Raw genomic sequence first — 16,171 nt, forward strand, 5'->3', positions numbered from 1 at the left:
GACCTTGGAAAAACAAGCGATATCAGGCTACACTACACTACAAAAAATCTGCAACCGATGCAGGCAATCCCCTCCCGTCAGCCCTCTTCTCAAAGCTACACCCGCAAAACGAGAGAAGAGAGAGAGAGAACGTGCACTGCAGTGACTTGCTCCCTAACTACTGGCTACCGTCTCTGCTTCAGCCAGGCAGTGGGGGCACGGGCATGGTGCACACAAGTCGGTCAGCGACAGACGCATAGTGTTTATTACAGTCCTGCAAGGGCCACAGACACTGGCTTTTATCCTTCTCAATAACTTTATTGATGATCAGGACATCAGGAAGAGGATGTCAATTAATTTGATAAAAACAATCCTACCTTTAATATAAGACAGAATCAGGTATATTTGCCATGATTTGATTAAGCATTAACATTAACCTCCTCATACTGCACATACTGCAAACTATTCATTTACTTTGTCTCAAAAGAACAGAAGTACTGAAGCATTAAATACAATTTGCAGTGGTTACTGCACTTACCACGAAAATGTGTGCTTCATTTTTAAAATGAGAGTATGTGACACAGTGCAGGAAAAATAAACTACTCAAAGCAAACGGGGAGGAAAGGAAAGATGAAAATAGATGAATTAAGGTTCAATAATTAAAGAGTGAAGACAAAGAGCTAAGAAAAGCAGAATTTACTTTACAACCCAGGAGAACCTGTTTCATCTAACTGAGCCACAGCACAACGCTGAGCTCCTCATCTCGAGCTGCCGTCACCTGGGACAGTTTGGGGAGAACGACTGAGAGCTAAGTGTTCTTCTATACCTGTGTGTCTGTAGGTGTGTGTGTGTGTGTGTGTGTGTGTGTGTGTGTGTGTGTGTGTTTGTTTGTTTGTTTGTTTATTTTGACAGGGACAGTGCATATTAATAGACATTTCTGTAAATATGCCAGATTTAGCCAGAAGGTTAGTTTCCATCTGCAGTCCTTGGCCAGATGTAACAATAGGCTCCCTAAAAAGCAAATAAGCAAGTGTGTGTGTGTGTGTGTGTCCCCTGGTAAGTACAGAGAGTGGGAATATCAAACGCTTCATCCTGCCAAGAGTTTACTCTCACTTTTCAACTAGTTCCAGTGTCGGTGTCAGCGAGAGTAGACAGCGTTCAGCCAGTAAGAACAAAGGCTAAAGCAGCAGTAACACTCAAAGTGTGATGTGAACACTTTTGGACACAGCAAACTGAGACTGACAAAAGGAATCAGCTTTGGGCTTTCATGATGCGCTGCTTGATCAGATTTACGACATGTAATACACCGCAAAGTTCTGTAGAAAAGGGCATTTTTGTAATAACACTGTCATTTCATCAAACTTTTACTTTATTGCCTCCCCCAAGGAAGTTATGTTTTCACCCCAGCCTGTCTGTCTGCTTGTCATCAGCAGGATTGTGCAAAAACCAATGAGCAGTTCTCCAGGAAACTTGGTGGAAAGATGGGACATGGGCCAAGAAAGAACCCATTACATTTTGGCACGGATCTGTACAAAGGGGCAGATCCAGGACAACTTTTTTTAATCACTTTAAGATTTCGACAGATTTCCCAGGGAATAACTGATGGATCTTAGAGGAAAAAAAAATCTGACATGTTTAGAGGACTGATGTCTTTGACTCATTTTGGTGCAGCTCTATTACATTTCAGGGAACGTTTAATGCTACCGACTGTCATTTTATTTAAATAAATGAAAGACACTTTGTACGACTTAAATCTAAAAGTCGTGTTGTTCATGTGTATGTGACCAATGACATTTCAGAGGAGAGAATGACTCAAAGTGTGTTTCGCTCCAGTATCTGGCGGCAGTGTTCCTGTGCGGTAACACTGGTAACCCTAAAGTGTTTCTTCTCAGCTATTGAGGTCACTGGAATTCATTCACACTGAAGTAAACTGTCAGAGTCACGGACAGACGCAGGAGAAGCCGTAACGTTAGAAAGATGGCGCTGAGGACACGGTTCGCCGATCATCCTCATATCTGTTATATCCGTGTTCAAACTAACCTCGTCTCTGTCCATGAGGGAGCGGACACCGAAGCTCAGGCAGCCCAGCAGTGCACTCATCCTTTGGATACACAGAGAGACAGACAGACAGACAGACAGACAGAGAGAGTATAAATAAATGAAAATCCCTGAATAAAGCTGATGTGTCATCTAATTCACGTCTGACATTTCAAATGTCCCAAGTGACCCAAATTAATTTACTCAAATAGACCTAAGCACAAAGTCAAACTAATCAATGGGATGTTGTGCAAAATAGTGTTTTTCATCTTTAGGTTTGGTCACATGTAATCTGTTCTCAGATTAAACTACGTCTTTATAGCGGATAAGAAAAGTCCATATTGATCCCATGGGTGCTGTTAGAAGCAAAATACCAAAAAACCATAACAAAGAACAAAATGCACAAAAAACACTCTACTTGGGGAACATTTGTCATGAATAACACAACAAAAGAGACATTGATCTAATTCATTATGAGCTTTATGGGCAAGTGTGTGGTGGTGGTGAAGTGAGTCGGGTTATGTTCAATTATGCGTACATGAGAAAAACAGCTCTCGACAACCTCCCAGCTGTGCTGGACTAATGCAGCTGCAGATGCCACGCTGAGGCCAAACTGGCCCCCAGCGAAAATGAGCACCTGAAATGTGTCTTGCCATCCCCTCGGTCAGATGAGCCAGTGACCGAAAAAGCTCTGCTGCATTTACAGAACGTCGAGGAGACCCTGCTGAGATCATACTCGCCTATTCTAACAGAACTCCCTGAGAATCCAGATTCAGCTCTAGGCGGGGTTTTGGGGGGGCATGAAATGCATGTATGCCATTAGAATACCAAGATCCTGTCGACAAAGAGTTACTCTACATCCCAATCCTAATATACAGAACTTTTCCTTTTTTTAGTCTAAACATACTTCAGTGCTGCACTCCACTAAGCCCAAGAACAAATAGTGAAACAATCGGTGCAAAATGAATGAATGAAATACCAACCCTAAAATAGCCAAGGCCAAACACATTTAAAACTGCTAGATCCGGATTTTATCTGGGTCTGCACCAAAATTAAACAAAAACAAACCAACCAACAAACAAACGAACACGGAGGGAGGAAATAGATATTAAATCCGAAGGTTTCCATTACAAATGATAGTGAACATATCTCTTGTTTCTTCCTCAAAGTTACTCGGTGAAACACTGATCGAGCTCTGTGAAGCCTCGAGTGGGCCACAGCTGCAGATAAACAGTTATGAGAAGTGGAAGCCGAAATGCAGCATCAACGTGCACATATGCAAGATGTACAATACTGGGGTGTGATTTAACACTGCTCCTTATGATCCGGCCTTTCATTTCACCAATGTGCATTTGCAGAAGCAATAGTTTTTGGGTGTGGAAAATTTATAAAGAGCCTCCTGATTTGATTTGTGAACACTAGTGCAGATCTTTTCTTTGCAGCACGTTGTGTCATTGTGTCCATACATTACAGGAGCGCTCACATTCATGGAAGGATCAGCTGGGTTTGGCTACAGCCGTACTCTGGTTTGTTCTGTGATGCTTAAAGAGGATTTGCTCTCCACAGCTTCCCCACAGCACTCGTCCAGTCGAATAATCACCTTTTAATGACATTTCAGAGAAATTGCTTCTGTAAAGTTTACTCCTGCAGAGACCACGGGTTGATTGTGTTTCCCACTTGACGCATTTGACCATGTTTGCAGGTGAGAAACACAGTCTTGTACGAGCTACTGCACAATGAATCCCCCACAAGGTGTATTTTTTTCCACATTCTTACTTGTGCTACTTGAGCCGTTTCTGCACTGGAATGCTTCATGCTGATAAGACATTTTAACATCTTGTACTGCGTGGGCCACGACGCACAGCCCATTAACATTAAAAACCTTGTCTACAGAGCAAAACTCCTTGCAGTACCTGCGTCTCCACCAAACCATTAAATTAGCTCTTACAACAGACCTGCCTGTTCTGTCTGAACACTGACGTTCGGGGGCCTCTGCTCCTATAAATGCGTTCATCACATAAGAATTCCTGCTTTCCTTTCCCCGACATTCCCTTAGCTCACAGAGGTAGAAGAGTTTCAGAGTTTACAAGTACAATGAGGATATATATAATTTTCAATTCAACACAGGGTTCTTGTGTGGATTTGGAGTACATGCATGTCTGTTAAATACATAAGCGTGTACCATAACCTAGATTCTGAGTCTCCACCATGGTGTCCGGGATTTAATTTAAATCTATTACAGATTAAAGAAGACAGGCAACTACTGTATCTGACAAACATGGTAAAATATGGCTTTATTATTTCGCTACTGGCTTTTCCCAATTAATAGCAGCAACCACTTGGTGTGAATGAGGCTTAATTGCGGACCAAAGATGAGCAAATGGCTCTTAATCTGTGTCCCAGAAACTGTCCCAAAAAGGTCTTTATCTTTATAATCATTCTATGATCTAAGCTGAACCAAGCACTTCACTCTATATAGTGCGGATGCATACATAGTTTCAAATCCATGATGTATGTGGTATTTATCTTTACTCTAAACTTTGAAGAAAGTCAATGCAAAGAGATTCTTCTCCATTCATGGAAAAGAGCTTTTAAATATATAAGTCATGTTATTTAGCATTTGCAGCACATAGTGATACTTTTCCTCAGTTCCCTCAACGTAACATTGCACACAAAATTTGTGACTCATTCGACCATATGTCCTCCATCCCCAGCAATGACCCTGTTTCAGCACAAGTCTGATGAGGCAGAGAGGCGAGAGTAACACATTCGCTCTGCCAGATTCAGAACGAGGCATAGAAAAGAAACACACATGCACAGAGACAAGCGCACAGCAATATGCAGCAGCATCAATTGTAAAACTATATTTTGTTGACCTAGTAGTGAAGCTTCGTGACTACGCTCGCTAATGTGTCGTTGCTTCCTGGAAACAAACAATTTAAAGCACATTCAGTCACACGATCAGGAGCAGGTACCTTGTTGTGGAGTCAGAGTTCCACATTGTGAAGAGCAGTCGCTTATGGAGGTCCTTCTCACTGACAACACTGTAAACAAAGGGAAGAGAAGAAGTCAGCTCCTCTTTAACTTTGTCTTTAGGCCAAATATAAGGCATACTTTCATTCACAGTGCCGACTTGTCTGCTTTCGTTTGAGCCATACACATGATTGCATATTTTCCCCATGTGAGAACGCAAATGTCCGAGTCAGTTTCTGCAGACATTTTCCATAACATCTCCCACTAGCGAGCGAGTGGGTAAATTCCCAGCAGGCGAGTGGGCGTGTTGATGATGTTTCCAGCACACAACGGGCAAAAACTGTAAGAATACATTACAGTTAGAAGAGGCAGACGAATATGTCAATTTGGAAAGATGATATTTGATAGCTTTGTTGACAAGGGTCAATGCCAGTGTCTATGTGCTGAAAACAAAAAGACTGTGCTCTCCGCAGCATGTTAGATTCTGCTCCCTGTTCCTGTTGATGTGAACATGTCCGACCCAGACAATCTCCTGCTGCATTGTTCATATGTAAAAGGCCAACTCATTTTACGTTCAAGAATAAAAGATTATGAGTTAGAAGCTCTGTATATCTAAAGCAAAAAGAGAGCATGTTTTTATTTACCTGGTGGCGTGCAGATAAATAAATTGAGTTATAATTAATGGCTATAGAAACTGCGACAATGGCTATAGAAACTTTCTAAATCCTCACAAGTAAAAGGTTTGTAAGAAGATTGGGTTTCTACAGTGAGGAACCATCTGAGTCTTCTGTCTGTCTGTAGGATCACTGTCTGGGGACATGCCAACCTGGAGAACACAGAAAAAAAGACAAATTTACAGGAAATCCAGTTTCCAGCACTGTCCACATGAGCTTGTTCTCTCTGCACATACCTTAACATAAGAGTCACATGTCTCCTTGCACTCTTCCAGCATGCCCCTCGCCTCCCGAACTGTGGACACATAAAAATAGAACTGGATAAATTATGAAACAGCTCATTACATGAGATCATATTATGGGCTGTTGACTTTTTAGTCTCATTAATTTTATACGATATGCACATCAAATTTTAAGATTCTGGGTCAAAAGGTCAAAATAGAGAACCAACATTGAATCCACAAAGATTAAGATGTAAAATATTTTTCTGCAGCTAAAAAAACATGATCAGGTGTACGTGTGTAGCGCATGTGTGCATGTGCACTTTTTGCCGTATGCAGTGAGTAAGCTGATCTGATTGGGGAAAAAGTGGCTGCCATGTTTAATATGGCTTACTTGACCTCTATTAACTTGGCCATATTTTGTTATGTTTGCTGAAATAACAAGCTGTGAAAACCATTTTAAATTCATTCCATTGGCTGTGAAATCTGAAGGGAAATCTGCAAACTTGACAGGAACACCTGCTCAAATTGGGTGTAATTTTTTTCTGCCTTCATCACTGTCAGCAGTCATTTTATTGTGAGTTGTTCTATCCTGTACCACAGCACAGTGTTGAATGAGGTTCCGTCCTACTGCCGTTAGCTTCGGGATAATAAGAATATGTGACAGGTCTTCAGCAGCTATCTGCCTGCAGAGCTTAATAAACCTCTTAAAGACACTTAAATATAATCTACATAAAAATCTAACCGGTCAATAATGCAAGATGCAATTAATACAATATCAAATCACAAGTCAATTTCTTTGCGTAAACTCGAATACCATCTGTAGCTGCCACGTGTATAACAACACACAAAGACGAACCTGGATTGATCTGTCCAAAAATCCAAGAGGATTCTCCCTACCCTGTCTAGTGCCCCTGAGCAAGGCACCTTACTCCCCCAACATCTGCTCCCCGGGCGCCGTACATGGCTGCCCACTGCTCTGTGTGTCCTGCACCAGATGGGTTAAAAGCAGAGGTTAAATTTCCCTCCTTGCATGAGTGTGCTTGTGCATGTCTGTGCATGTGTTTGGGACAAATAAATGTATCTTAATCTTAATCTCAAACTGCAAAAGATTATATTTATGTGTTATACCTCCTCTCTGTGCTTGCTCAATGCATATAGGTCTTAAAACTGTGTTAAATTACTATAGATGACAATTCTATTGTGTTAATTATTGATATTGTTTTATTGCCGAGCCCTAAGTAAAACATTGCATCTTAGTAGTGACCATTCCCTTTCCACATTATTTTGAAAACCACAACAATACACTTTCACGCATGGTGCGTGCTTGTCCAGATAAATACATACAGAGCACAAGTACAATGCAAATCTATCCACATAAATAACTTTGATTAAGATCCACCCATCTACACACTGAGGTTTTGAGGTTGCAACCCTTTGTGACTGTGTTTGACCGTAGCTTCCTGCCCTCTCTGTTTAACTCTGACTCAGAAGTTTACACTTGATGACAAATGCAAAACACAACAACACACAATACACAACGAGAGCATCTCAAAGGCTATAAAAGAGAAGCATTATTTTCTATGGACAAATAAAACATAGCTGAAGCATTAATAATACATTGGTTGGTGGTTTTCTATGCTGATTTTTATCAGACGGGACAGCAGCCGCAGTCCCAGCAAGACACTGTTTATACATGTATTTATCTCAGGCTTGTGTTTATAAATAAGTTGATCAAACTCATAGTCATAAAAGTACTTAGTGGTGGTGTTATACTTAGTTGCATTGTCTTAAGAGCAAGGTTTAATATGCAATTCCCCAGCACTGCATTTAACTGAAGGGGAATAATTGGATTTTTCATTACATAATTGTGTAATGAAATAGAAAAGAGTGGATAAGGGGAAATACTAGGAAGCACATCTGAGTAAAAAGCCATTAACACAGAACTGACAGAAACAACCACTTTTGTTGGATTCATGTACCCAGCTCCCTTCTATACTATGTATTTTCTCATCTTTGATCACCTGTCATGGTTTGACACAAAAAGTTTGATATTATTTTTAATATGTTACCAGCCATAAGCAGACATCCACTGTGTCTTAGCCTCTCCTTTTTCCTTCCACACGCAAGTTATCCAGTCAATAAAGAAAAATACCCCAAAAATATATCTACACTAACAGCCCTTAACGTGACTCACCACTTACAACAAGGACTTCCTGCTCCTGGACGATTGACAGCTTCAGCTGACCTGTTCAAAACAAGAGAAAAGGAAGGTCACCACCAGGTTATCACAGGTTTGCAAAAAGATCTAATCCGATTGCAGGTTGGAATTTTCGGGAAATACACTTGTTTTCTCTCTTTCAAAGACCATAACTATTGGTGAAGCCACAGCCAGGAGATGCTTTGCTTGGTTTAGTTCCTCAATTTCTTTCACATTGACTTGCTGGACTCTTGTTTTTGTTCCCTGGAACCCTTCAAATTTGAACTGGCAGGCCCTCAGGGGCCACTTGCATTTGTGTGTGCAGCATGTTGTGCCTGCAAAGATCTGTTTCACTGTCATATTGTGTTATCTCTCAAGAAGTCGGTCAAGACAAGTTTGAATATGTATTTTCTTTAGTTAGTTTTTAGTTTACTTACTTTTCTTGTTATTGATTTAGTGTGTGAGTGTGTGTGTGTGTGTGTGTGCACAGTCTATCATCTGTCACTATTTCCTCCTCTCCCTCTATCCCTTTCCTGTAACTCTCCTCACAGCTCTAGGAGACGTGTTAGCCATGTTGACATGGCCACTGTTAACATTGGCTTTGTGCATTTTTTAATTAATCCTGCTCATAAGAGCACCGTCTAAAGCTAAAATGTGGGAGCCTCGTTGTGTGATAACACTGCTGGCACTTCAGAGCTTGGGTAAAAGGGATGTTTGTCGTTCCCACAGTGAACTTGGCATGGTTTTTGTGCTGCTGGCTGAGGTCGAAGAACAAAGTGAAAACACTGTTTGAAATATCTTCCTGGTGCGTCTGAATCTGCCTGACACAAAGGTGGTTCTAAAGCAGTCTCACGAGTACCAGAATCAATTTATATCACACGGCAAGTATAAGCAAAACCCGAAGGAAAATGGTAAACACAGATGGACAAAAGACTTTCAGGAAAGCTGCAGTATAAAGTGGACATTTACAGAAGTAAACATTTGACTACTTTCATTCAAAGGCTGCTGGACAACAAAGATCTAACACACTGTGCTTTTTATTACATTTTTGTGCAGGAGAGAGATCGGTAAAAACAGACATTTGTAATCCATGTAAATTACACTCCTGGTGGTGGGAGACTGAGAGTGTCATGAAGGTAGGTGTTACCTTTTTTAGTTTTGAATTTTGGAGATAGCTGTGCATTTTTACAAAGTTACTCTGCTCCAAAATAATGAGGCAGTAAAGTACCGAATGATGAAATAAGATAAACATTATTGATGCTGGGGGAATTCACTTTTTGCAGCAGTCGATTGTCAAAAAGACAAAAGCGTAAGTGAAAGTACAAAATAAAATAGGGCAATAAAATGAAATATGAAAGGAGAGATATGTACATAAATATACATAATATTCATCTTCTCACTACAGACAGAATATTATGGGTAGAGAAAGTAGTCGGACAAAGTGCAGTGACACAGGATGACTGCAGGGTAAGCGTTATATTGCAGGGTATAATTGTAAGTGTACATATTTTGAGAGAGAGATATAAATATATAGACAGGTATAAAAAATTATATCGATGTCATTTAAAAATGATATTCAAGGTCATTGATAAATCAAAACAGAGTCGCCCATACATGACAAACCATTGATCAAGTTTGATTGACTGAATAGCCACGCAGCCAGTCACAGTCGTTTGACCAACCCCCCCACCCCACCCATCCAGGGAGGAGTAAACAGTACAAATACGTTGCATGTGTGTGCATGCAGAGCCCAGGCGTTCTGTCACTCACAACTGATTAGGGTAATAACAGCTCAGAGGTGGGCAACGATTTTTTAACTGAATTTCTCTTGTTATTTATGTCATAAGTTAATGAACATAGAATTAAACGGACTGGACATATTGGATGCTGAGGTTAGTCTGTGAGTGGAGGTGGACTAATAGGGCCTGGCACACGAGACAGCACTGTGGGTCAGAGCATACAAAGATGAAAACACTAATGCACTACCTCACACTACGGCTGGGAACAGATGTTCTTCTGCTTAATTGCTATGCTATACTTGGCCCAGCAGCGCTATGGGCTAAATGCTAACCTCAACATTCTAACACTCACAATAACACTAACATGCTGAAGAATTATAGCATCTATAATGTTTGCTGGGTTTATCTTATATCTATATATAGCGTGCTCCTACTAAACCCTCAGTAGAGCTGAGGCTGACAGCTTGGTGGTGGTATTTGATCACAAAACCAAAGTATTGAACAAATTGAAATTATGAACAGATGATTGGAGAAAATAGAATAAGTTATGGAACATTTATTACAATTTATCCTGAGGGAGATGGTAATGTCTGCACCGAATATCGTGACAAATGCATCCTTCGCACAAAACCAGAAATGTTTTTGAGTGGCACTGGAAGAAAAGTCAAGGGATCACCGGCGTCTCAAGGCTCCATCCTCCAGGTAAGATTAACATCAGCTGTCATGAAAATCTTTTTTTTCAGTGAGGTGTTTGACAACTTTCAGACAAAGTGTCAAATTCAAGATGACGCTGCAGGAAAAGTCAGAGGATCACGAAAGGTTCAATGTGATCCTCTGGACATTGAAGGCCAATGTAAGGGTGACATGTATTTCTAGATGTAAATACATTGTCTATTACAAAGGAAAAGAAAAGTTAAAATCAAATCAAGCTTTGTGAGGATGATATGGAATATAGAGATGTGATACATTTACAATTAAAGTGAATTCAATCAGCCTATGTGCAGGTAAAGAACCTCAAACCTTTATGCTCACGCTCTATGGATCAAATAGGCGGCTACAGCATGGCGCTCACACTGAACATGCGCATGGAAACAAGATGTCAGGCAGCATAACTTGGACCATGCATACAATATAGTAGTGTGTATAATCTGGCAAGAATTCCATCCAATTCTAAAACTAGTCAGGGGCAGCTCCTTCCATTCAGGGAGAAAATCAAGCTTAATCCAGACAATGTCTGCCCGACTCTAAAGAAATACAGTGAGACAGTTTTCCGATGCTGAAGTTCCAGAAACTCTTAATCTGAAAAGCTGTACCTCTAAATAAATTACTAGGACTTATGGGCCACTACAAGATCTACTCTAATCAGGGACATCTGCATCAAGTTTTAGATTTCAACTGTCACGGGAACTTCAAAACACTGTCAAATGTTACTGCAGTTCAACAAATCTTCATTTCGGAGGCAAATTAATTTTGTGAATATTATTGACTTGACTTAGATTTGTAGCTGCTACTTGAAGACCCTAAGCAAATTGGCACTTCCCTCTCACTGCAACACCCTTAATACACTGTTTTAGAAATGCACTGGATGCACCCGGGGCAGCAGCGATGCCCTGGAGCTGGTGTGCATGCCGTGAATCAAGCAGGAGACACTTGAAAATGCCACAATAGTCCAGGTGAAGGAACAAGCCTTCAGTGTTAGGGAGATGCCAACCTTTCAACCTTTACAGAGAGAAGGAGAGTGAGAACCTATAATTAAAGTAATGTAGAATAATAAAAGGTCTAGAATGAGATTTTTTATAGCTGCAGTAAAAAATAATGAGTTCCCGCAACAATAAAAGTATTCAGCACTTTGGAGAGGCAGCACAGGTTGCACCGAATGACAGAAAACTAGACAGGAAAGAATAAAAAGGCTGAACTCGACTATTGGCATAAAGAAAATATTTATTGCTCTGACGACAAAGAACAAAGAGACTTAATTTTCTAGCGTTTGGGTTTAACATACTCAAAGTTGTAAAGAAAGTTAACACCTTTCGCTTGCTACATGGGAATTCAAAACTAAAACTTTTATTGAGTGCTTGTGTATCTTACTTATTATATACAAGCAGTCAGTGACCCAAGCTATCAATTTACAGATATAACTGGTCTCCACTGTGGGACAATACTGTGAATACTTTCTTTTTTAAATTGGCAGATTTGCACACAAAATGTTTATTCCTTAAAACAACAATGACGTCTCATGCTTGCTGCTTTGCCGAGGCAAAAAACTTGATTGAATATTGATGAAAGATGGCCGAGTTAAATGCAACACAGATATGTCGACAGAGAAGTTTCTCGGTCCAACTTGCAGGTGAACAGTCAAACCAAAAAACTAAGGGGAAAAAGGTAAAATAGGAACAACTCAGCATTAAACCAAATGGGAAGGAGACTTTGGATGATGCTGGACAGCAAATTACTGAGGTAATTATGGACATAGAGACAGAAATGGTAGATCTAACAAAAGGGCATTTTACCACAGGTATCCTAAGACACCGGTAAATGCCATCACTATCTGTGTTGCTAAAAGTTATGCCATGATTTCTATTATCTTCTTAAGAATGTAGAAAGTCTCAAGGTTATATCTTATCCCAATTACAGACAGGATGGCACAAACATAAAACATCCTCATTGAATGCATTCCAATGCCCTGACAACATGTTACTGGCCTAAAACTTTCACCCCAGGTAACTGCTTCATTGCATATCCTCATTGTTGTTATTCAGCTATTTCCCGGGGTTGAACAGGTGAGTCATCTTTTTGTTTCATCACTTCTTTGTATGCAAGACCTATTTTTCTACTCCATTTAGTCTTTGATCGCGTTTCCCCCAGCAGCGCTCTGTGTGTACTTCAGACTTAATTTCAGCAACACTGAATTCAACTGCCATTAAACCCCGTCTCGCCGAACATACCTCCACCTCCACCTGATAAACTATGAGGCATTTGTGTAATGAAATTGGGTATTTAAAAAAAAGACAGATGTTATACAAGGCTGGCAGGATACAGTAAATAACGTTTTATAGGTATGATGTGAAAAAAGGGAATTTTTGTGAAAGAGATAAAAAGCTCAGAGTCACACACAATTAAAAAAAGATGTGAGACACTAACACTGATACTGACAGTGAGTTTACTCTTTGTGTGACCTCGCCCCTGCTGAGCCTGTCCTTGTTCATGTGCCAGTTCAATTAGGCCACAAAGTGCTGTTGCCTGTCCAGTAACAGGGCACGGGTACAGCCAAGTCAGGACCAATCTATCATGGATTTTGTATAGTTACATTTGACATCCTGTGACCAAGGTAGTGACTAATGTGAGGGGAAACTTCACACACAGAAAACAACACAAACCAGCACAAGCAAAATCAGCACACAGCAGATATTGTACATCCCGGATCGTTTATATATCAAGCACAAATTTGAATATCTGTTTTCCACATTAAGACATAGGAATATGAAATTATTTTTGCCACGCTTTAAATGTTGCCCTACTTTGTCATTGCCACAGCGGCCCTGCACTGTCACTCTAGACGTTGTGCCCAATGCTGCCTTGTACCTCAGAGGTTTAACTCTCGATTCAAAGCTGATGACAACACATCAGCTAAAATAAGCCATTAACGGCAAGAAAAGGAGCAAGAAAAAGAAACCTGTGTTATTTCATGTGAGAACGGGGGCCATCTTCAATAAGTTGGGAAACTGCTGTGAGAAGGATTTAAAGTTTTCATCTGGGGCGGGCACCAGTTCATCCTATTTGATCCAAACGGAGAGAACAAAGAGCAGACTTGATGAGAGACACACAAGGTGTCCTCTCGATTCCTCGCTCAATTTATTTTACCGGCTTGTTATGCAACTTGCCAAACCTCGTCTTCTTCTGTGTTGGCTGCCAAAACCAGTGGGAAAGAGCTCTTGCTGTATTATCGGATCAGGGGAGTATATATCAAATTTATTGTGTACATTAAATCCACAGGGTGACAAACTTCTGTGTCAGATACCAATACCGACAGGACTGTAGAGTGTTATTTGATGGCTTCAGAGACAATTCTGAGGGAATTCAGTATGTGGAAGAATACATATTTTTAAAAAGCCCTCATGATGACATGTAACTTTTAAAAACACACAATCATCGCCTGACTTACACATTCTCAGGAACGGAAGAAGATAAATCTTCAGCGCATGGGGGGAAAAAATGAACGAAAATACAAATAATACTAAATGCACATATACGTGTGTGTGTGTGTGTATTTTCCAAGGAATATGCTTGTACGTGCAGTACTTGAAGCAGTGATGTTTATGTATGGCTAACTCAACAAGCAGAATCATTTGAGAGTTTGTAAATACGGCAATATCGAAAAATAAATTGGCAAGACACATTATTTTTGTCAGAGAGGTGCGGGTAAAGAAAAATCAGCCTTCAAATCTGTTTTCTCGTGACTGTTGAAAGAACAATCCCTCTCTGAAAAACTCTGGAGGAAATAAAAAAGCACAAACTTCCATCTCACGAACCCTTAATTGGATAAACCACACTCGCCACTTGCTTTTTTTGCTTCTACTCAAGAACTAGAACTGCCAACCTGTCATTTTAGGTTTTTCAGTTTTCCCCCATTAAATTGGAATAACATCAAATCCTGAAACACATTCTGATAGATGTTAAGTCTGGAGCTACTGATCCACAGAGCATCTCTGTACCTCACTGCAAATTTTACAGAACTTTTACCATGTCACTCAAACTAATAAGGCAAATCAATTCACTAAGACCAAGTTTTGTTAAGGAAATCATTCTTTTTCCTCATAAATACTACATTAGTCAAGAAGCAAAGTCATTTACGGAATAAGGTGTATCTCTAATTAATATAAATTAAAAGTATAGTTGTCTTTATTCTTTCAAAATTATTCTCTATTCCCTCGTTCCTATCCTATCCTATCAGTCCAAGCTAATATGTTGACAAAAAGTCTTTAGTCTTTGTTTAATTCATTCTCTTTAACAATCTAAAAAGATGAATGGGTCAAAAAGGCAAACGGTGCAAGTGAAGTCTTAGGCTGCAACATGTGAAGTGTAATTAAAAATTACAAATAAATTCTTTACCCACAGAAATTGTGTCTTGGAAAACACTTTAGGTTTGATTTGTACAACGGAAGACTTCACTTTAGATAAGCTTTAAATGGAAGTCACAGCATTTGGCCGTGACCAGGTTGGCTGCTGTAACTCATTCTTCGGCAATAGAAAACTCTTTCCCTCAGGGAGACCACGGACACACTCTGCTTAACAATAGACGCTTTCTGGAAGAAGTCAGGCTTGTGGCAAAGTTTGACCCAGTTCTGAAAGGGCACACTGTCAGAATGAACTCGTTGCGTGCTCAAATGGGAGGGTCATGCACAGCAACGTCACATATTATTCGAAATCCAATCATCTCGCCATTAACTTTACAGTTTCAGCTGGCACGCCTCATGTCAGACAGGCTGAGCGAGACGCGTTGGAAATGGGACCTCAGAGAAATGCCACAAATCATTCTGAATGCTCCACGGAGGAAAGCTTGTGATCTCTTATTTTGACTAGTCTCCAAGAACTAAATATAACATTTGAAGACAGCAGAGGTCAGGCATGCTGTATGACTCTAGTGCCAATATGCGTGGAAAGGATGTCAAAGCACATTTTTGACTTGAGGCCATGTGGGTCGGACCTGGGTGTAGCAAATTAAGCTAAAAAGGTCCCGAGGCATCCTGGGTGCCTCCGCCTAAAGGCTTTTTTATTTCCACAAAGTGATAGTCAGAATGTATGGCATGCATGTATGATGACACTTTAATTATCTGCAGGAAAAACAATGTTTGGAAGCTGTGAAAGAGAAATTAAAGCTAAAGCACAGAGCTAGGCGCATACAACAGGGACCACTTATTCAAAAAGGCAAGAACAGCTGTAAAGGCAGATTTAAATTGTGCTCATGTTGGATTTCTCTACAATATTGTGAGGTCTTAAAATAAGGTAAAGTGCCTTCAGATAATGTTCAGCATGGTGTGATTTTGCCCTATAAAAAAAGTTATTAAAATTGGGGACTATCCCACACAAAAGACTGGAATGTCACTCAGTAGGGAGCATATCTCCACCAAAGTCCAACAGCCCCCTTAAATTCAATCAAGCTGCACCACACGACCCATAAAAACCCTGGGAAATTTGTGATAATATCAAAGTGAAAAAGAAAGTACAAAGAAATCCTGGCTCTGCCCCCCTCATCTGGATCTGCACCGAAATTTAAGTTCTTCCCTGATCCATACCAAATTCTTCCACCTAGTTTAGTGGTCATCTATTCAGTAGTTTTTGTGTCATACT

The 16,171-nt window shown here is 40.3% G+C and overlaps 1 protein-coding gene across 2 annotated transcripts in view; it reads right to left on the minus strand.

The window, feature by feature from the left end:
* rgs3a (regulator of G protein signaling 3a) overlaps positions 1–16,171 on the minus strand; it is a 142,656-nt gene that overhangs the window by 120,581 nt on the left and 5,904 nt on the right. Inside the window, exons 3-7 of one of the 2 annotated variants that reach the window (XM_061071894.1) lie at positions 8,082–8,132; positions 5,900–5,958; positions 5,721–5,815; positions 4,992–5,060; positions 2,020–2,080 (exon numbers count right to left, since the gene is read on the minus strand). In XM_061071894.1, the coding sequence (XP_060927877.1) occupies positions 2,020–2,080; positions 4,992–5,060; positions 5,721–5,815; positions 5,900–5,958; positions 8,082–8,132 (335 nt within the window). Of the gene's footprint in view, positions 1–2,019; positions 2,081–4,991; positions 5,061–5,720; positions 5,816–5,899; positions 5,959–8,081; positions 8,133–16,171 lie in introns of those variants that run through there. The other variant, XM_061071903.1, reaches the window with a different exon arrangement.

Source organism: Limanda limanda, chromosome 1 (assembly GCF_963576545.1).
Source record: "Limanda limanda chromosome 1, fLimLim1.1, whole genome shotgun sequence".
NCBI lineage: Eukaryota > Metazoa > Chordata > Actinopteri > Pleuronectiformes > Pleuronectidae > Limanda > Limanda limanda.